Genomic DNA, 21,999 nt, shown 5'->3' with positions numbered 1-21,999 from the left:
AATGAAAGAGGCAAATCTAATCCTGTCTCTCTGGGATCTGTTTGGATGCATCTAAAACATTAATTTAGATGTTCTGAGCTTGTGCTGGGAGGGCTAAAGAAAACTTTGATGACTCCAAAGTGAATGGGGAAGTGGACACTTAGAAAGGGAGAGCCACCCTGCAGGAAGATATGGATAGGCTGGAGAAGTGATCTAATAAGAAGTGAGCTTCTGAAGTTCAGCAAAGACAGATATAATGTCTTGTACCTTATCTTACACATAATCTAGGAGTGCAGCACGGACTAGGATCTTTCTTTGCAGTGTTGTGCATATCTGTACAATGGAGAGGACAACATCTACATACTTTCTTCAACTTATGAAAGCCACCAGATGTTGCTTCATTCTACACAACCTCCTCACTCTATATAAGGTTTTTAATGCATTTCTTTTAATGTACAGATGCCCATAAACATTTCCTTGCATTTTAGGGGGGTTTCTTTTACTGCTCATCTGCAGAACCCTTTACTAGTAAACACTTGTTAAAGCCATCTTCTCCCACGAGTAACTTAGCAATAAACTGCTGGAAAATGAGATGGTAAATCTTAATGCATTCTGAAAGGAATGGTGCCCTTCTAAGAGAAGGGGAATTAAAATAAATAAATAAATAAATAAATAAATAAGAATAAAGGGAAAAGAAGAAATATTTTGTCAGGTTTAATTTGTTTTAGGAGCACCTAGAGTAGAAATCAGAAAATGAGAGCTTTTTTTTTCCCCCCTGAGTCTTGATGTGCTACAATAACTTCTTTTGGGGGCTGAGGGGCAGCTGAGAAAAGGGGACATGCTACAGGGAAGTCATAGAAGCAGTTTGCTAAACTACAATGACACAGCATCACAGAATGGTAGGGGTTGGAAGGGACCTCTGGAGATAGTCTAATCCAAATCCTCTGCTAAAGTAAATTCACCAAGAGCAGGTTACACAGGAAACACATCCAGGAAGATTTATTGATAGAGAACAACATGACTTGGTGCTTAACCACCATGTGTATTGATAACTAGAATGTACCTAGGTCTCTCTTCATCCAAAAGACTCGCTATCATTCCACATAGAGCTCAACAAGATTTTAAAGCACAGCTGAGAAAGAAAATGTATCTTACACTGGAGTGGGACATGCAGGATGAATAAACCACTTTTTCCATTTTCCCAGACTAACCTCAACCTCCAGTGCTGGAAAGACACAGATTTGTATCTTTAAATACAGACCAAGCTATGGGCTAAGGTCTCTTCTGAACCTCCTTTTATCTACACTAAACAATCTCAGTTCCCTCAGCTACTCCTTGGAGAACTTGTGCTTTAGGACCTTCATCAGTTTTGTTGCTCTTCTCTGGACATGCTCCAGGACCTCAATGTCCTTCTTGGAGTGAGGAATCTAAAACTGAACCTAGTATTTGAGGTGTGGCCTCACCAGTGCTGAGTACAGGGGCATGACCACTGCTCTACTCCTACTGGCCACACCATTGTTCATACAAGTCAGGGTGCTGTTAACCTTCTTGGCCAGCTGAGCACACACTGGCCCATATTCAGCTGGCTGTAGACCAACACCTCCAGGTGCTTTTCATCCACTCTCCCCCAGGCCTGTAGCATTGCATGGGGTTATTGTGACCCAAGTGCAGGGCCCAGCCCTTGTCCTTGTTGAACCTCATCCCATTAGATTCTGTCCATGAATCCATCCTGTCCAAATCCCCCTGTAGAGCCTCGCTGCCTTCCAGCAGATAAGTGCTCCTCTCCAACTTGTAGTCTGCAAACATACTGAGGGTACAGTCAATCCCCTTGTCCAGGTGGCATGTCACTTGTCATCAAACGCTCAGAGAAACCATTTCTGCCAGTTTTTCTTTCATGTTTACAACTCAGTTGATCAAGGCTGAGGTGATTTATTTCAGGGTGAATAATTACACCAGGGATTTCATACATGGAAAATTAATGAAAGGAAAAACTGAATCATTTGTTTGATCTTCACGTAGAAGTACCAAAAGTCCCACCCCCTGTTCTGATAAGGAAAACAACTCCTGTTTAAAGCTGGAGCTCATGCTGTGAAGGTAATACTTTAATCATAGGCATATGTAATTCAGCATTATGTGGGCAGTCTCATTTCTTGTTTCTTTGCAGCACCTTCCCATTCAGTGCTAATGGATTCATTTTCACATCATATTGCTGTCCTCTCCATCATACGTATATGCACAGCAAAAATAAACCCCACACAATTTGTTGGCACAGAGCTTCCATCTATCCTCCATCAGATAGAGCCCAGGAGCTCTGCTCATCTCCCTGTCTCCAGTAAGTCTGCTGAACTTCATTACTTTTTTTTTTTTTTTGAGGATTTATCCAATAAGATTATTTTTTTTTAAATTGGTTTTCACTAGTTTTTGCATGGACCAAATTAAAGCCATAATGTGTGCTGATAAATGTACTGCTACCCCAGGGCTGGTATATCACACAGTGAGATGCTCTTTATTAAACCAATTTTTCTTTTTAAATCACCTTCCTCCAAAGAGAGCTAAGAGAGAAAGAAGATGCTCTCGTGGCCCATAAGCCATCCTGGAGACATGCTCCCTAGTCTGCTCTCCTGCCCTCAGTGACTAAATATGAATCTACAGGAGTGCAAGGGGAGCTGCTGCTTCTGTCTCCTAAGTTCATCTTTGATCAATGTGTACAGAGGTAAAACACATGGAGCACAGCCTGTCTTCTAAGTCTTCTAAGGAGCCCAAAAAGCCAAACATCTCTGGCAAAACCCATGCATAGCTGGGGGCTTAAGTGTGTTAACCACCATATCTCTATTTTTTTAAGGGCTTGTTGTGATAGGACAAGAGGGGATGGTTTGAAGCTGGAGGAGAGCAGATGTAGACAGGTATTAGAAAGAAATCCTTTACAGTGAGGGTGGTGAGACACTGGAACAGGTTGCCCAGGGATGTTGTGGTTTCCCTCTCTCCCTGTAAGTGTTCAAGGCCAGGTTGGGCAGGGCCTTGAGCAACCTGGCCTAATGGAAGTTGTCCCTTTCCACGGTGGTGGGGTTGGACCTAAATGATCTTTAAGGTCCTTTCCAACCCAAACCATTCTATGATTCTATGATTTTCTAGTCAATGTTACATGTGAAATAGCCAGGATCTGCAGTGCTGGACAAATGTGAAGAAGCCAATCAAAGAGAAAGAGATTGGAAAGAGAGAGAAGGGAGACAGAAGAGGAAAGATGAAGGAAGAAATTAAAGCAGCAGCCAGTGAAAAATAATCAAAGATAAATAAAGTCGACACAAAAAACGACTTTCATTTTCTCTCGCAGGCACTCGAAAGTGAGCTGTACGAGCAGAGACTTTAATTTGCCTCCTTCCCACAGTCTCAGCCCTGCTGATTCATTCAACTCTGGCAAGGCTACGCCGCTCACTAACCTATGGTACCAATTTATATGCTAATCGCTTTCGTTTGTAAATCAAGGCAGTCTTCTCCAGTGCCTCCCCACCACCACCCTAAATTCACTGGTGCGAAGTGCTGTCCATCTCTGTACCCAGGCCTGGGAATTGCCAACTCTGAGACACAAAGGACATCAAATCCTAAATAATTGGATCATTGATGCAGTTCATCCCCAAGGATTAAGATGTTGTTTCATCCCAGCCCCTCACCTGCTCAGCAGGAGCTGTACTAAAGAGTTTTAGAATTAATGAAGCCTGGGAAAGAAAAAAATTAATCCCTCCTTCTTTTCCTCTCTATCCTCCAGTGTTCCCTGATTTTCTTCTTCATAACTTGTCTTGGAAGGACAAGCTGGGACAAGCAAACAGCACCCTTTGTTTTTCAGATAATTTTTCCACTTTTGATATAGTCTACAAGTACCTGAAAAGGAAAATACCAGAGGCACCTGCCCGTATCTAGAGGACAAGTTGGAATTCCAGTGGAACTATTAAGGTCCTGGGTTATTTCCAGTCTCCTTCTGGAGGACTCCCAAGGAACCAAATAAACAAACAAACAAATAAATAAATAACATCCTGATCTCCCAAAGGTTTAGAAAGCTCTGGGGAAAAAAACAACAGTCTAAAAAAAGCATGTTAGGTCTGTGTTTAATTCATGATGACCTTAAACCTTAAAATGAGATCTTTTGGTGCTCTTTGTTCCCTCACAGAATTGTTTCTTACCAGACAGGTAAGCACCTATTGTGATTATGAATGCAGCTCAGCTGAAAGGGACATGGCTCTGGATCTCACCAAATCATAGAATCAATAAGGTTGGAAAAGACCTCAAAGATCATCGAGTCCAACCTGTCACCCAAGACCTCATGCCTACTAAACCATGGCACCAAGTGCCACGTCCAATCCCCTCTTGAATGCCCCCCTCTCCTCCAGGGACGGCGACTCCAGCACCTCCCTGGGCAGCCCATTCCAGTATCACAGAATGATTCTGGGTGGAAGTGACCTTTGCAGATCTAGTCCAACCTCTCTGCTAAAGCCTAGATCTGGTTGCACAGGGTCACATCCAAGTGGATTTTGAAAGTCTCCAGAGAAGGAGACTCCACAGCCTTGCTGGGGAGCCTGGTTCAGTGCTCCACTGCCCTCAAAGCAAAGAGGTTTCTCTGTAAGTTCAAGTGAAACCTCCTGTGTTCTAGTTCATGCCTGGTGGCCCTTGTCCTAATAGTGCTAGATATTCTGCAGTGGATACACATGCTCAGCTACTTTGAATAGAAGGTCTGTCTTCTTTTTGACTAACTATCATTCACAGTCACTGCATTGCCACCAGTGTAGTTTGGTATGCAAAGGCTGTTGTCAGGAGCAATTAATAATTAATACTAGTCCTTAACACTTGGTCCTTCTGGCCAAGTTTCTAGCAATGACTACCAAAGAGAGGAAGAAAGATGCAGAGCAATCATGTACTTTTTCTTCTGAAGTAAGCCTCATCTTGGATTGGAAGCCCTTCCTTCAGTATATTTTTGCCCCAGATGCTTCATTGTTGTCAGCTTTTGTGATTTATGGCACACAAAGGCATTCCCAGTATTAGCTGTTCCAGTAAGGACAGCAGAAATCCACTACTGAGCTTCTGACTGGACCCATGGGTTTTGAAGTTGTGCTTTGGGTGATTTCTGGCCACTTTCTTCTTTTGAACACAATAACATTAAGAGATCCTGCCTTAACAGCAATGGAGATAGAAGTTTGATGAATGACAAAGTTGGCCTGGTGGCATTCACATCTCCCAGGCTGCAGGTCAGGGTGCTGTGTGGTCCAACCCTGCACTTGATTACCATGGTGTCCTGTCTTCTCACTAGATTCCTAGTGGCTTTCTAATATTTCTATCTTGAACCTCTGTGTAAATGCAGTGAACTGCAAGCCAGGCTGGCTGTGAGCAGGGTAGGAGTTCTAGGGCCACCTGCTGGTGGTGGGGGCCCCATCCCTGGAGACATTCCCAGTCAGGCTTGATGGGGCTCTAACAGCCTGATCTAGCTGAAAATGTCCCTGCTTACTGTGGAGGGGTTGGACCAGACTACTTTTAAAGGCACCTTCCAACTCAAACCATTCTATGATTCTATGATTTAGCCCTTCCCTCTGCTGTTGGATTTTCTGTGCTCAAGTCAAGCTTCTCTGCTTTGCCTCCATTCTCCTGCATTTCAGAGTTGCCAGCCCTTTGAAGAGGACAAAGTCTCTTATTTCTCAGGTAAATGCCAAAAACCTATGAGTGATGTAAGCCTGTGTCAGCCTAGGTCTCCAAGCTTGAGTTACAATATTATTAATGGGTCTAAAGATGAGCCAAGGCAAAGAAGGTATCAATTATTTCAGACAACAATTGATCAAAGCCAAGAAGCTTCTGATACACATTAAGCAACCTTTTGATTGTCCATTCCCTGAAAACCCTCAGCTCACACAGACCAGGAGATGACAATTTCCCTTCCCAGTTAATTATTTCTCCTGGGCAGAATCTCCCCACGCTTCTCTTGCTGCCTGCAGAGTTTGCCTCCTTCTGTACCTCAAATTGCTTCCAAATTACTCCCAACATTTGCATAACTTTCTCTGGTTCTTGCTCCAGCTCTGCAGAGGTCACTTGTCAAAGTGCTGCTACAAAGTGTTGTATTTTAATTTTGTGTTTCCCTGGCCTTGAAACTGACATTTTCCGTCAGACAAAAAAAATAAGTGAAAGCCTCCATCCTGCTGTTTATCTCATAATCACCGCTATGCACCAGCAGAAAGCTGCTTTGCAAAATCTGTTGGACATGTTGTGAAGTGTGGGCATGGTGAGCACCACCAGCAGTGACCAATAGATTGGGCAGGACAAAACATGAGAAGATTATGAAATTTATGCCTTCATTCATGGGCAGCATGATTAGGGAAGTGATTGTACCATGTACGTGGCACTGATGAGGCCACCCCCCAAACACTGCATTCAGTTTTGGGGCTCTCACTGCAGGAAGCATATTGAGATGGTGGACAGTATTCAGAAAAGAGCAATGAAGCTGATGAAAGCTCTGGAGTGCAAGCCTTTTGAGGAGCAGCTAGGAGAACTGGAGTTGTTTATCCTGTATCACAGTATCACAGTATCACTTAGGTTGGAAAGGACCTCGAGGATCATCGAGTCCAACCTATCAACACAGACCCCATGCCTAGACCATGGCACCAAGTGCCACGTCCAATCTCCCCTTGAACGCCTCCAGGGTCGATGACTCAACCACCTCCCTGGGCAACCGGTTCCAATGACGAATGACTCGCTCGGTGAAGAACTTCCTCCTCACCTCGAGTCTGAACCTCCCCTGGCGCAGCTTGAGACTGTGTCCCCTTGTTCTGGTGCTGGTTGCCTGGGAGAAGAGGCCAACCCCCTCCTGGCTACAACCACCCTTCAGGTAGCTGTAGAGGGCAATGAGGTCACCCCAGAGGAGACCTTCTCACTCTCCCCAGATCCCTGAGAGGAGAGTGCAGTGAGTTGGGGATCAGCCTGTTCTCCCAAGTAACAAATGATAGGACAAGAAGAAGTGGCCTCAGTTGTGCCAGGGAAGGTTTAGGTTGGATATTAGGAAAAAAATTCTTCTCTGAAAGAGCTGTCAAGCCCTGGAACAGGCTGCCCAGAGAAGTGGTGAAGTCACCATCTGTGGAGGGTTTTAGAAAACCTTCAGAGGGCCATTCCAGCCCAGTGCATTCTATGATTCTAAGATTCTGCTTTTCAAAGAAGCAAATCCCTGTGAAGCTGCTGGCTTGTGGAGCCTCGATCCAGGAGGGTCATCTTAGGAGTTCATCTCTCAAGATGCCACAGCTCTTCTGGCCACTGTGGTGGCTGAATGCCACATTGCTCCTCACTGATGTGCCAAAGCCACAGATCATCTAGAACACAGGAAATGCAATGTCCAACCTCATGTGGTAGGGCTACACAGAGAGTGGTTAGGGTGAAGAAAGTTCATGTTGCATGGTTGACTTCTTTTGAGCTGGTCATTGAAGAGTCTGAAAACTTGCCTACTTCATTCCCCTGGGCCCCCTTTTTGGCATTACTGCCATAACAACTCACAGTCTCACAGTTGGGCAAATGAGACTCACAGTCTCAGGCTGCGCCAGGGGAGGTTCAGGTTGGATGTTAGGAAGAAGTTCTATACAGAGAGAGTGATTGCCCATTGGAATAGGTTGCCCGGGGAGGTGGTGGAGTCGCCGTCATTGAAGGTGTTCAGGAGGAGACTTGATGGGGTGCTTGGTGCCATGGGTTAGCTGTTTGGGTGGGTTGGATTGGTTGATGGGTTGGACACGATGATCTTGAAGGTCTCTTCCAACCTGGTTTGGTTTATTCTAATAAAGGTTTATTCTAACTACTCAACCTGTAATGAGCGATGTTCATTACTCAAACAGAATGCACATACAATCAGCAGTGACTTAGTGCTGTTCAGCATCATGTCCTAAAAGGGTTCTGTCTTTTAAGGCTAGGAAGAAATGATTTTGACTCTTCAACATGACATCCTACGCGGCCTGCCTTTAGAACTGTGCTTGTCTTTCACTCTCTCATCTCTAAGTCTTGGTAGGAAATTGGCCTAGCCAAGGGACTTGGAGCATAAGGGAACTTTCAGACTCAGGCACATAAAGGACTTTTTGAAAAAATCCTGAATAAAAACACATCTGAGCAAGCAAGCACCTGGAAAGGTCCTCGACATGGATCCCCAGGGGACTCCTTACTCAGAAGGCTGTTGAAAGCTACTTTGAAGATGTATTCTATTTGCTTGAAAGCTGCAGGGTAGACACTTCCCTAGGGAGGGACTGACCTCTTCCTGAGGGGAGCAGGCTGGGAAAAATAACAAGAAAAAAAACAAAACACCCAACAGTTATCTTCTTTTTTATTTTTTTCTTCTCTATTTAGATCTTGTCACAACAGGAGCTCAGGAACAGATGATCATAGAATCACAGCTATTCACCTCAGGCTCCTGTTCATCCTACCTCATCTTGAACGCCTCAGATAGCTTCTGCCACAAGATAGACAGACACAAGGAGTAATCTCCTACCCTGGGCCTCAAGCTTCTAGGAATGATTGCCCCATGTGGACTTTTCCCTCTATGGTCAGCCAAGAGAAATGTTTTGCATTTTCTTTGATTTTCAGATTCTTCTCCAGTTTCCAGCACAGCCACATTTGCCCAGCACTGCAACAGGAAGTGCCATTTCTTACATGTGTAACTTACCATTTATCCACTACTGCAGCTTGGCTGTACTTCCTCCTGGCAAGACGGTGGTGTCTAGCCATGGGGAGCCATGGCTATAGCCTGGGGCGGCTGCAAGGCAGGATCACGAGGTCAGAGAACAATTCAGGGGGACTTTCCAAGATGAACTATCCTGTGACCCTCCCTTGCAGCCACATCATAACCAGAGTGCAAATCAAAATCAGCTGCATATCTGATCTCCTGCATCCACCACCTCTGGCAGTGCTGTTATTTACAGTTCCACGGACACAGAATGGAAAAGTGCTCATCTCCCTTTGATGAGAAGCAACAGGATCTCCCAGATAATCTCTAGAGCTGTGATCTGAGGTTTGGGCTCTTCTACCTTCCTAGATCATCACATCATGTGATGTGTTGTGCGTAGTATTTCTCCTCTGCCTATTAATGCAATAGGATGATGGTATGGGAGGCGTAGAGCAAGAACTACCACTGCAAGAAGGATGGAGAAGCCCTGGGACTCACCATCAAGCACTGCAGATTGAACAAGGTTGGGATTGTGGCTCAGGAATGAGTGAACTGGCCTTAGAGTCTTCAGGCATCCACGTGAAACATCATTTTGGATGACTCAGGTTATCCAATTCACTTCAACCGGGCCACGAGACATCATTACATTAGCTGGCTGTCATGAATTTGGACTTAAGCTCTGGAGAGGAGCAGTCCTGGATCCAATTTGCCAGACCCCAAAGCCTCCTGCAGTCCTGTCTACAAACCTAAAATACTGTCACTCAGGTGATGAAGCAGAGTCGAGGAGATAAAGACACATTTGCTTGCTGAAGAATTTCAGTCATTCAAGGGTAAGCACCAAGGAAGTGAATAATCCCTAGTTTAATTCATTTCTCATCATCTTTTGTGAGTGATGTCCTTAACCCCTCATACACTGAGCCCTTCTGACTGCAGCCTGCCTTGTAATGCAGGAGAGGCAGGGAAAACCAAGTGAGGTCAAGACTGGCTTTGCAGGCAGCACCAATGTTGTCCTTGGCCTGTTGGAAACTATAACCCAACATCACAATCCTCTGTCAGTAATACTGACAGATCTGTGTTATAATCTATTGCTCACAAAAACCCCATGGAATGCCACAGGCTTGGGGAAGAGTGGCTGCAAACATGTCCTGTGACAAAAAGGCCTGGGGGTGTTGGTCAACAGCTGGCTGAACATGAGTCAGTATGTCAATGGCATCCTGTCTTAGATCAACAATAGTGTGTCCAGCAGGATTAAGGGTGTGATTGTGCACCTGTACTGGGCACTGGTGAGACTTCAACACTGGGTTCAGGTTTGGGCCCCTCACTCCAAGGACAGTGAGGTGCTGGACTGTGTGCAAAGAGGGGAAATGAAGCTGATGAAGGGTCTGGTAGAGCAGGTGTGGTGAGGAGCAGCTGAAGCACCTGGGATTGTTCAGCCTGGTGAAAAGGAAGCTCAGAGGAGACTTGGTTCCCTAAAAATGCCTGAAAGGAAGTTGTAGCAAGGTGAGAGTTGGTCTTTTCTCCCAAAGATCACAGGATAGGACAAAAGGAAATGTCCTCAAGTTGCACCAGGGTTTATTAAGAGCAATTTTTCCTTGAAAAGGTTGTCAAGCCCCAGAACAGGCTGCCCAGAGAAGGGGTGGGATCATCATCCCTGAAGGTATTTAAAAGCCATGTAGATATGGTGCGGAGGGACATGGTTCAGTGGTGGACTTGACAGTGTTAACAGTTGGACTTGATGATCTGAATAGTCTCTTCCAACCAAAACAATTCTAAAATTCTATGAAATACTGGCAATAACATCATGATATTCAGAAGGGGGCAGCAAGGTCTGGGTTAGAGATACCTGCAGAAAGGCAGGCTGCAAGGCATAGACAAGGGAATTCCTCATGCATTGTCAGATAAATGCTAGTACGACAGGACATGGCTTCAAACTGAGTCAGGAGAGGTTTAGATTGGACATTAGGAAAAAAAGTCTTCACTGACAGTATGGTCAGGCATTGGAACAGGCTGCCCGGGGCGGGGGTGGAATCACCATCCCTGGAGGTGTTTAAAAAATGTAGACATGGCACTTCATGACATGGTTTAATGGCCATGGTTGTGTTGGGTTGATGGATGAACTCAATGATCATAGAGGTCTTTTCCAACGGAAACAATTCTATGCCTCTATAAGAGCAGGTAATTGTTTGGGGTGTCAAGAAGCTGCCAAGCTGAAAGCAAACGATTCTCTAATGGGACAACTCAGCCCCGAGCTATGGCTTTTAAAGAGCAGAAAGCCCAGGCAGCAGCTCACAGATCCAAAAGAGGTGTTTCCCAGCACCCAGGCATGATGCAAAGCACAGACGGGGTGTGGTTTAAAAAGCAGACACCGCTCGAGTTTCCACCTCTTTTATTAGAAATAAGACACATTCATTTTGTGCTCTGAAAACTGTACAGAGAGAGAGAGAAAAAAAAAAAGAAAAAGAAAAAGAAAAAGTATAATTTGACCAACACAGAGAGGGAAGGAGGAGAGGGCATGGCACGGGGCAGGGCAGGGCGTGGGAGAACAGAATTAACCAGAGGAGCTGAGCAGAGAGAGTCGAATAGCAACAGTAATTAAACAAACATTTATCTCTGTAATTACATAACACCGTTAATGTCCTGCGAATCGGCTAGAGTGACTGGGTGAGTGGGGAGGGTTGGAGAGAAGAGGACAGGCTTGGTCAGGGGAGGGGGGGAGGGGGGAAAAATAAAATAAAAAGAGAGAAAAGAATTAAAATACAGTAGAAAGATATCTGTAGGCTAAAATTCATCATGTGTAATTATAATAATTACAATATCATACAACCCGGCATCTGAGGGAGGCCTTTGTGCTTTCCTGTTTCATAGAGAAGTCTAAAATTGAACAATAATATCACAGTTTTTTCTAAGTAATTAGGGTCCCTATTTTATTTTTTTAGCTATTTGGAATTTATTATTGGTTTTAAAGGTTTTCTTCCCATCCTTAGTATTATACAGTTAATGACAAGGCAAATGCCACTGTCCTCACAAGATTACCCAGGTGGCCCAAAGGAAAGTTGAAGTTAAGATGTTTGCACGGCAAGCAACATCTCTGCATGGGTGAATCACAACTTGGGGGTGGGAGGGGGAAGTCAGTGATTGTTTTGCGTCCTGTAGCCATTGCTAACTCGCTCCTAAGAAGACCCAAACTGCAGCAAGAACTCAGACCCTGATCAGGCTTTGCAGTTGTCTGGCACCATCTGGTCACTCACAACCCGAGGTTTGCCACTGCACACCTCCCAGACTGGGGGAGTTGTTTGAAATATAGACAGACAGAGAGCTGGGAATGATAAAAATAATGAAGTCTGTGTGGAATGTCAGTGGTGTCACCTGTAATGACAATTCTATTGCATGATGCTTTCTGGGGGTGAAATGTAGAGACCTGATTTTTGTTTGTAAAGAATCTTGAGAAATGTTTGATGAAAAAAAAAAATAAATATTAAAATAATCTTTTTTTGGTGTTCATTTTCATTTTGTTTTTCTTTTTTCATGGTGAAACAGAAGAGCAGTAATTCATGATGGGGAAATGTCCTGCTCTCTTGATCAGCTCCACCTCTTCCTTCTTGTAAGACCACAAACCTGCTTGCTGGCTCTGGGCAGAGGGGAAGGGGAAAAGCCAGCGAGGGGAAAATACCTAAGGCCCAACCTGAATAAAACAAAGCCAAGCACTGCCAGGCAGTGGTGAAGGGGCTGTGTTTTCCCACCATCCCGAATTTTTCCACGGTGCAACTTGCATTCCACCTTCAGCAGGTGGCATCCTCACCCCATGCCTGTGCAGTCCTACGGCACAGAAAGGCATTCGAAATGACAAGAGCCAAAGAAAAGAAAGGTCTCGGGTTTCAAGTTCTCTTTTTATTGAAGAAAAGAAAAGAAGAAGGAAAAAAATAGATTATTTTGTTTGTTTGTTTGTTTGTTTCCAAGTGGACGTTATTCATGTTGTCAGTTTGTCTCAATGTCCTAAGGCAACATCTCTGTATACCAAATATCTCCAGGTACATCAGTGGATCTGTCTTTCCCTCTTTCTCTCTCTGTCTTCCAGGGAGGGGCAGTTTGGAATAAATCTGAGTCTGAAAGCAAGGAAAAATAACAGGGGGTGGGAAAAAAAGGATGAGGGCAAGAGGACCTTTGCCAGGCCCAAGCTGAGTTTATCTATTAACAGTCAATGAATGACCTACGTTCCTCTTGGTGCTCTGGTTTTCTAACACTCTCAACCCCCTCCCTGGAGACCGGGCGAGCAGGTTTTGGAGGTGGTCCTTTCCTCCTGTGCCTGTCCCACTCCTTAGGGTGCACAGGAGCTCAGCTGTGGAGGGATGAGAGGAGGAAGCCCCACCTTACCTCTCAATTTAAGCCACGGATGATGCCACCATTTCCCCCTCCAGGCCCAATGGGGACCTGATGTGGGGGTGCCATGATGCCAGGTCATGGTGTGGCACATCGGAGTGGGAATGTCTTCTTGGCCACCACCTGGCACCTTCTGCCTCCTTCCGTCATGGGCGAGCTGGTGAGGGAGAAGTGTGGGGCAAGGATCAGCAAGGGATGCCATGGACCCTCAATGCTGGATCTCCCCCAGGGTTCTACAGCCAGATCACATCCCAGCGAGGCTCCTGCAGATGTCCGCTCTTGTGGTGCCCAAACATGCCCAATCTTTTTGGCTCTTCATGATGGCTTCTGGGCATCCTTCCACACCTCCCCGTGGCAAAGCAGGAAGGCTTCCAGCATGTGGCACCAGCCTGAAAGCATCTCTGCACGGTTTGACCCCTGCAGCCCCTCCCCAACCTCTGCCTCCTCCTTGATCTCTTCCAGGCTCGCTTCTTCTCCAGTCCTACCTGGGAAAGCTTGTGTTGTCCTGAACCTACAGCTACGATACTCTATAAAGTAATATTTCCCCTCTCTGCTGAGAACAATACAAAAGTTACTCCATCTTACCAAAGGTTTCAAAAGAAACCAAACACTTCTCTTGCTCGGTTCCGACTTAATTTAATCATTTCTTTAAAACGTGGATTTTGTTTTGTTTGTTTGTTTTATTCCAGAAAAAAAGAAGTCCCTTTCGCTCCCTTTCTGCTCAGACCTCTGTCTGAAGGTCAATAATGTCTTGTCCCACCAGGGGAATGGTGGCTCCTGTTTTCTCCCACTCTACAGTTTTTAGCTCTAGAGGAGACTGTGCCACAGGTTCGATGTCCTTTTTAACCCATGATGGTGGGGACTGGACTTTCCTGATGCCTTCCCAGGGTCTCTTGTTTGGTGTCTGCTGTTTTTCTTGCTGCAAGAGGAGGAAGAGAGAGAGACAGAAAGAAAGAGAAAGAAAGAGGTTAACCCCCACACAACAAATACCATTTCTCCACCTCTTTCTCTTGTATTGAAGGCAATTTTTTCTTTGAACCTCCTGATCCAAAATAAAGTGCTCTCAATGAAAATTAATTTACCGTGTAAATTGTTTATTTTTAGGAGGAAACATTTTTCCCCCCCCAGTGTTATTTCACCTACTGCAAAAGTATTTGCCCCTGTACTCAGCATTGGTGAGGCTGCATCTCAAATACAGGGTTCAGTTTTGGGACTCTCACTACAAAAAGGACAATGAGGTGCTGGAGTGAGTCCAGAGAAAGGCAATGAAGCTGTTGAAGGGTTTGAAGAACAAGTCTGGTGAGGAGAGTCTGAGGGAACTGGTGTTGTTAGCCTATGGAATAGGAATCATAGAATAGAATCAATCATAAAGTCAATAAGGTTGGAAGAGACCTCAAAGGTCATCAAGTCCAACATGTCACCCAACACCTCATGACTACTAGACCATGGCACCAAGTGCCACATCCAATCCCCTCTTGAACATCTCCAGGGATGGGGACTCCACCACCTCCCTGGGCAGCCCATTCCAATGGCTAACAACTCTCTCTGTGAAGAACTTTCTCCTCACCTTGATCTTAAACTTCCCCTGGTGCAGCTTGAGACTGTGTCCTCTTGTTCTGCTGCTGGTTGTCTGGGAGAAGAGACCAACCCCCTCCTGGCTACAACCACCTTTCAGATAGTTGTAGAGAGCAATAAAGTCTCCCCTGAGCCTTCCCTTCTTCAGGCTAAACAACCCCAGCTCCCTCAGCCTCTCCTCATAGGGCTGCGCTCGAGGCCTCTCCCCAGCCTCGTTGCCCTTCTCTGGACACATTCAAGAGCCTCAATGTCCTTCTTAAATTGAGGGGCCCAGCACTGGACACAGTACTCAAGGTGTGGACTAATCAGTGCTGGAAGTTCAAGGGAGATTTTCTTGCTCTCTACAACTACCTGAAAGGACACTGAAGCCAGGTGCATGGTTGGCCACTGAAACAAGCTCCTCAGGGAGGTGGTGGAATCACCAGTCCAGGAGGTGTTTAAAAAACATGTAAATATGGCACTTCAGGAAATGTTTTAATGGACATGGTGGTATTAGGTCAACAGTTGGACTCAATGACCTTAGAGGTCTTTTCCAAATGAAACAATTCCATGATTCTACGACTCTGTATTTCACCTTCCAGCCCAGGTTTTTGCCACCTGCGTTTTCACTGAAAAACTGAACATGGTCTTAGGAATTTAAGAGCTTTTTCTACTTCTATAGAAAATCCCATCATAGAAATCCAGATCACAATGAGGTCTTTCTGAACACCTATCAACTGCATCTTACATAGACCTGGACACATCCCTTATGTAGCACAGCTATTTATAGCCTATCCATTGCTGCAAAAGTGTTTTGTCAGTGAACCCACACTGTTTGATGGGCTGGATCATCAGCTCTGAAACTGAAAGCATTTTCCATCAAGTCCACAACAAGTCTTTGGGGCCTTATCAACCAACAATCCAGAAAATATCTCTCAATGTTTCTCCTGATATGCACCCAGACAAGACTGTGGGGAGAGCTGAGGTTTTGGGGGGTTTATAGAATCATGGAATGGTTTGAGTTGGAAGTGATCTTTAAAGGTCATATAGTTCAACCCCCACTGCAGTGAGCAGAAACATTCCCAACTATACCAGGTTGCTCAGAGCACCATCCAACCAGACCTGAAATGTTTCCTGGGATGAGACATCCACCACCTCTCTGGTTCTTGTAAAACGGGTGTATTCAAACCCTGTGTATATGAAGAGGAGTTCATGCAAAGACTTCAAATGAGCTGTTCCTCTAAGCTTCCCCCTCCCACCAAGAGTGGTGCTTTTCACAGTTAATTATCTCCACAAAGCACTCCAGCACTGGGTGAGAAAATGCTTCCCTGACTGTGACAGGAGCACAGAGCCCTTTTGAGCCACCTGCCAAAAGGGAAGTGGCAGCTCCTGGAAAGGCTGGGAGGAAAGGCAGCTGTGTGGAGAATGATGACAAGGGGAGAAGTCTGAGGAGAAGACTTATTTTGCACCCCTCACTACAAGAAGGATATTGAGGTGCTGGAGCATGTCCAAAGAAGAGCAAAGAATCTAGTGAAGTGTCTAAAGCCCAAGCCTTCTGAGGAGCAGCTAAAGGAACTGGAGTTGTTTAGCATGGAGAAAAGAAGGCTGAGGGGAGATTTTCTTGCACTCTAGAACTACCTGAAAGGAGGTTGGAGTGAGGCAGGGTTGGCCTCTTCTTCCTAGTAACAAGTGATAGGACAAGAGGAAATAGCCTGAAGTTGCACCAGGGGAGGTTTAGGCTGGAGGCTTCCTAAAGTGAAGCTTCTACCTACGGTGCATTTGATGGTCATGAGTCCGTCATGAAAAGATGCAACAAGAAGGTACACATAAAGACAAAAGCACACACCAAGCAAGAAATGGAATGAGATTAAGTTTCCCAAAAGATGAAGAAAATAAAAAACTTAGAACAGCTCTTTTCAATGAAATCATTTTGTTTGCTCCAACAGTTGCTGTAATGCCACAAGTTTTCAAGGTTACCCATGTCCACAGCTCTATTATTTAACAGAGAGCAGCACAAATGATCATATGCATGAAGTTCATAAATAATTCCATCTTTTCCCTCAACTGAAAACCCCTCTTTGATGACACTCGTCCTCTATTCCCAACCAATCTCTGTTTTAACAGTCCCTGCATCTGCCACACTCCCGACCTTCAGCCTCTCCTTCATGCTGTGAAGGAAAAGTACCCAAATCTGATCATGTACACTGAACGTGATCAGCAAACCTCAGAGCTGATCTTGTCACGGGCTGCTTTTGAGCTACTGAGGGAGAGCAGCTGCAAATCACAGAATCATAGAATTGTTTTGGTTGGAAAAGACCTCTAGGATCAAATCCAACTGTCAACCTAATGCCACCATGGCCATTAAACCATGTCCTAAAATGCCATGTCTGAACATTTTTTGAACACCTCCAGGGGCAGTGCCTTCCTGGGCAACCTGTTCCAAAGCCTGACCGCTCTTTCATTGAAGAGAGTGTTCCTAATATCCAACCTAAACCTTCCCTGGCACAATTTCAGGCCATTTTCTCTCACTCCTTCACCTGACACCAGGGAGAAGAGACTGATCCCCACCTCACTACAGCCTCCTTTTTGGGAATTGTAGAGAGTAATGAGGTCTCCCTGCAGTCTCCTCCTCTCTGGATTAACACCAGTTGCACTGGTTGTCCACCACAGCGCACAGGGCTCATAGAGCTGCATGTGCAGCCACAACTGAGAAGGACTCAGTGCTCAGCTGGATCTCTGAGCAGATTCAGTACAATCAACCAGGCTAAGCTCTGGCAAGGATGCTAGGAGACTAAAGAAAATCTTCTCCTCTTGGCAAGGGGCACCCTGGGAATTGGTAGCAGGCTCCTGGGAACAGCTCCCTTTTTCTTTGCCTCCATATGGAAAAGGTTTTTATGGGTCTTGGCCACTTGAACAGCATATAGAAACAGCCACTGGGCTCAGGCTTCAACTCTGGCATTTTCCTCCAGCCACACTGTGGGGTCTTAGCAATCCTTGCAGACAGGAGGGAAAATCAAGCTATGTACAGACAAGAAGAAAAAAACCTGGAGAGAGGGTTGTGCAATCTGGCTGTAAAGGGTGCCGGTGCTGGCTCAGGGCCTGGTGCCTTGGAGACAGCCAAGAATGGCCCGAGACAAGCTGAAAGCTGTGGAGCTGCTCTGCCAGTAACTCAGAGAGAATGAGCCATTGCTCTGGCCTGACACAGCCCATAAGCTTCTGGCCATAAGTGAGGGGGGAAATGTTTATTGGTTTCTGCTTGGTGCCAGGATGTCTGCGAAGATAGCCCTGTTGGAGGGGTGGGCAGGGATGGAGTGCCCAGACCCAGCCTAGAATCTGCTGTACAGGGCAAACTGAACATCTTCATCACCCTGAAGGCTTCTTCATTCAGCCTTGGCTTTCAATTTGGCTGTACACTTTCAAGGCAAAGGGAGAGGACATAGGACAAAATGAATTCAAGATGCAGTGCCAACAACCTCCCCCCCAAATTCCTAATAGAGAGACAAAATGCATTGACATAGTCCACAGAGCCCACTCCTTCTAAGGGTAGTTTTTTGAGTAGAGTCTGTTGCAACAGGACAAAAGGTGACGGTTTGAAACTATAAGAGGGAGATTTAGACTAGAGAGAAGGAAGAAATTTTACACAATGAGAATGGTGAAACCCTGGCCCAGGTTGCCAAGAGACATGGTAGATGCTCCATCCCTGGAAACATTCCAGGTCAGGTTGGAGGGGGCTCTGAGCAACTTGATCTAGTTGAAGATGTCCCTGCTCACTGCAGGGGGGTGTTGGATTACATGACCTTTAAAAGTCCCTTCCAACTCAAATCATTCTGTCATTCTGTGACAGCTCTGGAAGACTGCAATGTGCCACCTGTGCTGGACTTCTGGTGGCTATCAAAAGGTGTTGGTGGTGGAGAGATGTACCTCCCTACTGCAGGCTTTTCTGTTGTCTCTGTGATGCCTTCAAGGGATCAGGCTGGCTTCACACAAAGTACAGGAGTACTAAGAGTCATACTCCTGCTTAGGAGCAGTGTAAGTGCTGCCCTACTCTGTGCAGAACTAATTAGACCAGAACTGATTCTGTCAGTGATGTCAGTTCTCAGCTCAGTATCTGGTCCATGCTGGCATTTTCTGAAGTTCAGGGCAGGTTTGCACATAGTGACTGCTTCTAGCAGAGGGGAGAGTCACTGCCAAGGGCTGGGCTGCATAAAGGCTCTGGCTTAGACTTGCTCCTGGGCAGACCAAGGGCACTGCTACACCTTGTGCCCCATGTCATGGTGCAGAAGTCAGACGTGGCACCTGTGGGGAGGAGCAGAAGACAGGACACGTGACCCTAAACTGACCAACAAGAGATTCTACGCCACGGGCGTCATCTTCAGTATAAAGTTGAGAGATCACCAGGGCCAAGACTCTTCAATGGTTGGTGCCTGAGGAGGACTCTGTCATTCTGCCTCTGATCCTGACCCACGTGCACCTGAAAACAGTTCCAGAATGCAGCTCCAGAATCCAGTTACCATCTTCTGGTAAGTCCAGTCTGGGACTTCCTCAGTGGTGATGGTGACATGGTGACATCATTGCCATTAGGCTGTTGGGTTCCACTTTTTAATCTGTTTGTAACTATTTCATTTTACAGCTTTGCTTTACTTTCAAGCTGGTTTAGTTTCTTCCCCAACCCATCAGTCTCTCTCCCTCATTCCTCTTCTCTTCCCTTTGGGAAGCAAGAGGAGTTCACAGAGAGCATCTGTCATTTGTCTAGTGGCCAGCCCAGCTCTAAGAAGTGTATTGCATAGATAAGACCCAGGCCACCAGCTGCTCTAAGACATAACTTTCATGTCACACTGCAGTCCAAACCAATAAAATGTGGAAGGTGATAAGCTGCATCTCTTTGTGTTTGTTTCGTGGGGTTTTTTGGTTGCTTGTTTTGGTTTTGTTGTTGTTGGCTTAGAGTTTGTGGTTTTGGTTTTTTTTTGGGGGGGTTGAGGTGGTTTTTTGGTCGTTTTTCTTTGGGGGTTTATTGCTTGTTTGGTTTGGGTTTTGTTTGTTTTGTTTGGGGTGGGGTTTTTTTGTGGATTTCTGTGTGTGCATGTGTGGTTTATTTGTGTTTGGGGTTTTTTTTTCTGTTTGGTTGGGTTTTGAGGGGTTTTATTTGTCTGGTTGGTTTGGGTTTTAATGCCCAGGCTTTATAGCTACCTTGAATAACCTGAAGAAGAATATAGTGCTTTCAACAGAGCACTCTGGGCTAATTCCCCTAGCACCAGCTACTCCCATGCTGTTTTCATTGCCTTTAGTGTCAATGTGAAGGATGTATCATGACCCAAATGGTCTCTCCCCATGACACTGATGACTCTAGGATCGCAATGAAGTTATTCAGAGCATACAGCAGAGGAATGTGAAAGATAAATGGATTAGGCTTATGCTGCCTAATCCATCCTTGGATCAATGTCGATTAAAAGTGATAATGTTAAAGCTTTCTTGGTTTTTAACAGAATGATGAATTTTCCTTCTCTTGTTTGAAACAAGTCGCTGAAGGTCCTCTATTTTATGCTGCTGAACTATAAAGATGGTGTGGCTGGTTTTGGTTTGTTTAGCTTTTTGATTTAGGAGAAAAACAAGACAAAAGGAAGTGGGTGACTTTGTTTAGATGTTGGGGTGTGGTTTTTTACATAGATAATTTGTGTGTTTTGCTTGCACTGATGGACATCAGTTAGGGAACTTGAAATATCACTCATTTGCATTGTTTTACTTGGAAAAAGGTCTCTAAGATCATCAAATCCAACCATCATCCTAACACCACCATGGCCATTAAACTATGTCCTGAACTGCCATGTCCGCACATTTCTTGAACACTTCTGGGGATGGTGACTCCACCACCTCCCTGGGCAGCCTGCTCCAATGCCTGACCACTCTGTCAGTAAAGAAATTTTTCCTAATACACAATCTAAACTTCCCCTGGCACAATTTCAGTCCATTTCCTCTCATTCAATCACGAGATACTAGAGAGAAGAGATCAATACCCACCTCATTACAGGCTCCTTTTTGGTAGTTGTAGAGAGCAATGAAGTCTCCCCTCAGCCACCTCTTCTCCAGACCTAACAGCCCCAGTTCCCTCAGCTGCTCCTCACCAGACCTGTTCTCTAGACCCCTCCTCAGCTTAGTTTCCCTTGTCTGGACACAATCCAGCAACTCAGTATCTTTCTTGTAGTGAGGGGCCCCAAACTGAACACAGTATTTGAGGTGCATCCTCACCAATGTTGAGTACAGGGCCACAAACAGTACCCAGCATTTGCTGGGTTATAGAAATATGCTTTCTGCTTCTGTATTCTCTGAAATTCACATAGTCTAACACGTAGAGGCTGCTGTGAACCAAAGTCTAGCAAGGTCACGAACAGATGAAGGTGAAGAGTCACTGAATCAAGAAAGTCCTTCATAGACTCTTCTCAGAGGCTCTTTGCATTGACTCCTAAATGTTCCTTTGCCTGAAGGTTGCAGTGAAAACCTGTGGTACCACCAGCATGAGGAACTGGTTATTCTCTAGGCTGTTCTAGTCATTGATCCAGCTGGTTAACATACAGTCTATTGAAAAGTCCACTCCCCTTGGTAAACATGGAAGACTGGGTCATTTGAGGTCCCATGCCTCACAGGGGCACCCATGGACCAAGAGCATTCAAAACATAATTCTTCATCACACCCTTTTTTAAACCAGTCTAAACAACCAGGAGCTTCAATCTGCTGGTGGCCACTACATGGTTTTGGAGAAGCTGATAGCTAGGTAGCTTCAAAGGGCATGGCAGGAGCTGATGGCTGATACACAGGTTACAGGGGTAAGACGTTTCTCTTCACAACAGAGAGCAAGACAGCGCAACTCATGCTGATACTTAGGTTTTGAGATGTCAGATGTTCTACAGGAGGAGGAGAATCTCTGATTGATGGCATGTTTGAACACCTGGTAGCTGACAGATGGTTTATGGCTGAATGAATTAAGGTTTGACGTCATTTTCATAACAGAATTTATTGCAGTAATTATTCAATTTTATGTAGCATTTCTCCCTATAAATGTTACCCTAATTGCTCTTGTAAAATTTGCCAGTTACTAAATCCTTTAGGAAGTTCAGAGAGGATTAAAGACATGGCACAGAGAAGACACCCTTTGCATGAGTGGAGCTTCTCTTCTGAGGAACACACAGCCTCCCAATTTTCTAAGTCCTCAATGAGGATTGAGCCTGCATTTGAGATGATGTCCCTCTGAGCTTCTCTACTCCCAGCCTCAGGCCATGCAAACAGATTCCCGTGGACAGAAGCCAAATGTTCCCACCTAGTAGCAAGGCTGCCAGTTCCCCAGTCAGCTAGCAAAAGAACAAGTAGTCAGCAAGCAAGGGCATTAATTATGTCATGCAGCAGAACATGCCAGGGAGGTACCAAACCCTGAC

The 21,999-nt window shown here is 45.4% G+C and overlaps 1 protein-coding gene across 10 annotated transcripts in view; it reads right to left on the bottom strand.

Annotated features, from left to right (window-relative positions):
- Positions 1-11,013: 11,013 nt before the first annotated feature.
- The window catches only part of ADGRB1 (adhesion G protein-coupled receptor B1), a 325,671-nt gene continuing 314,685 nt past the window's right edge, over positions 11,014-21,999 (bottom strand). For all 10 annotated transcript variants that reach the window (XM_068163182.1, XM_068163187.1, XM_068163188.1 and 7 more), the window contains one exon: positions 11,014-13,940. In XM_068163182.1, the coding sequence (XP_068019283.1) occupies positions 13,743-13,940 (198 nt within the window). In that variant the 3' untranslated portion in view covers positions 11,014-13,742. The remainder of the gene's footprint in view (positions 13,941-21,999) is intronic.

The sequence above is a fragment of the Melanerpes formicivorus genome, unplaced genomic scaffold (assembly GCF_026170545.1).
Source record: "Melanerpes formicivorus ecotype bairdi unplaced genomic scaffold, bMelFor1.0.p_v2 SCAF_71, whole genome shotgun sequence".
NCBI classification, from domain to species: Eukaryota; Metazoa; Chordata; class Aves; order Piciformes; family Picidae; genus Melanerpes; species Melanerpes formicivorus.
The sequence above is the reverse complement of the archived record's forward strand: the minus strand, read 5'-3'. Positions and strand labels throughout refer to the sequence as shown.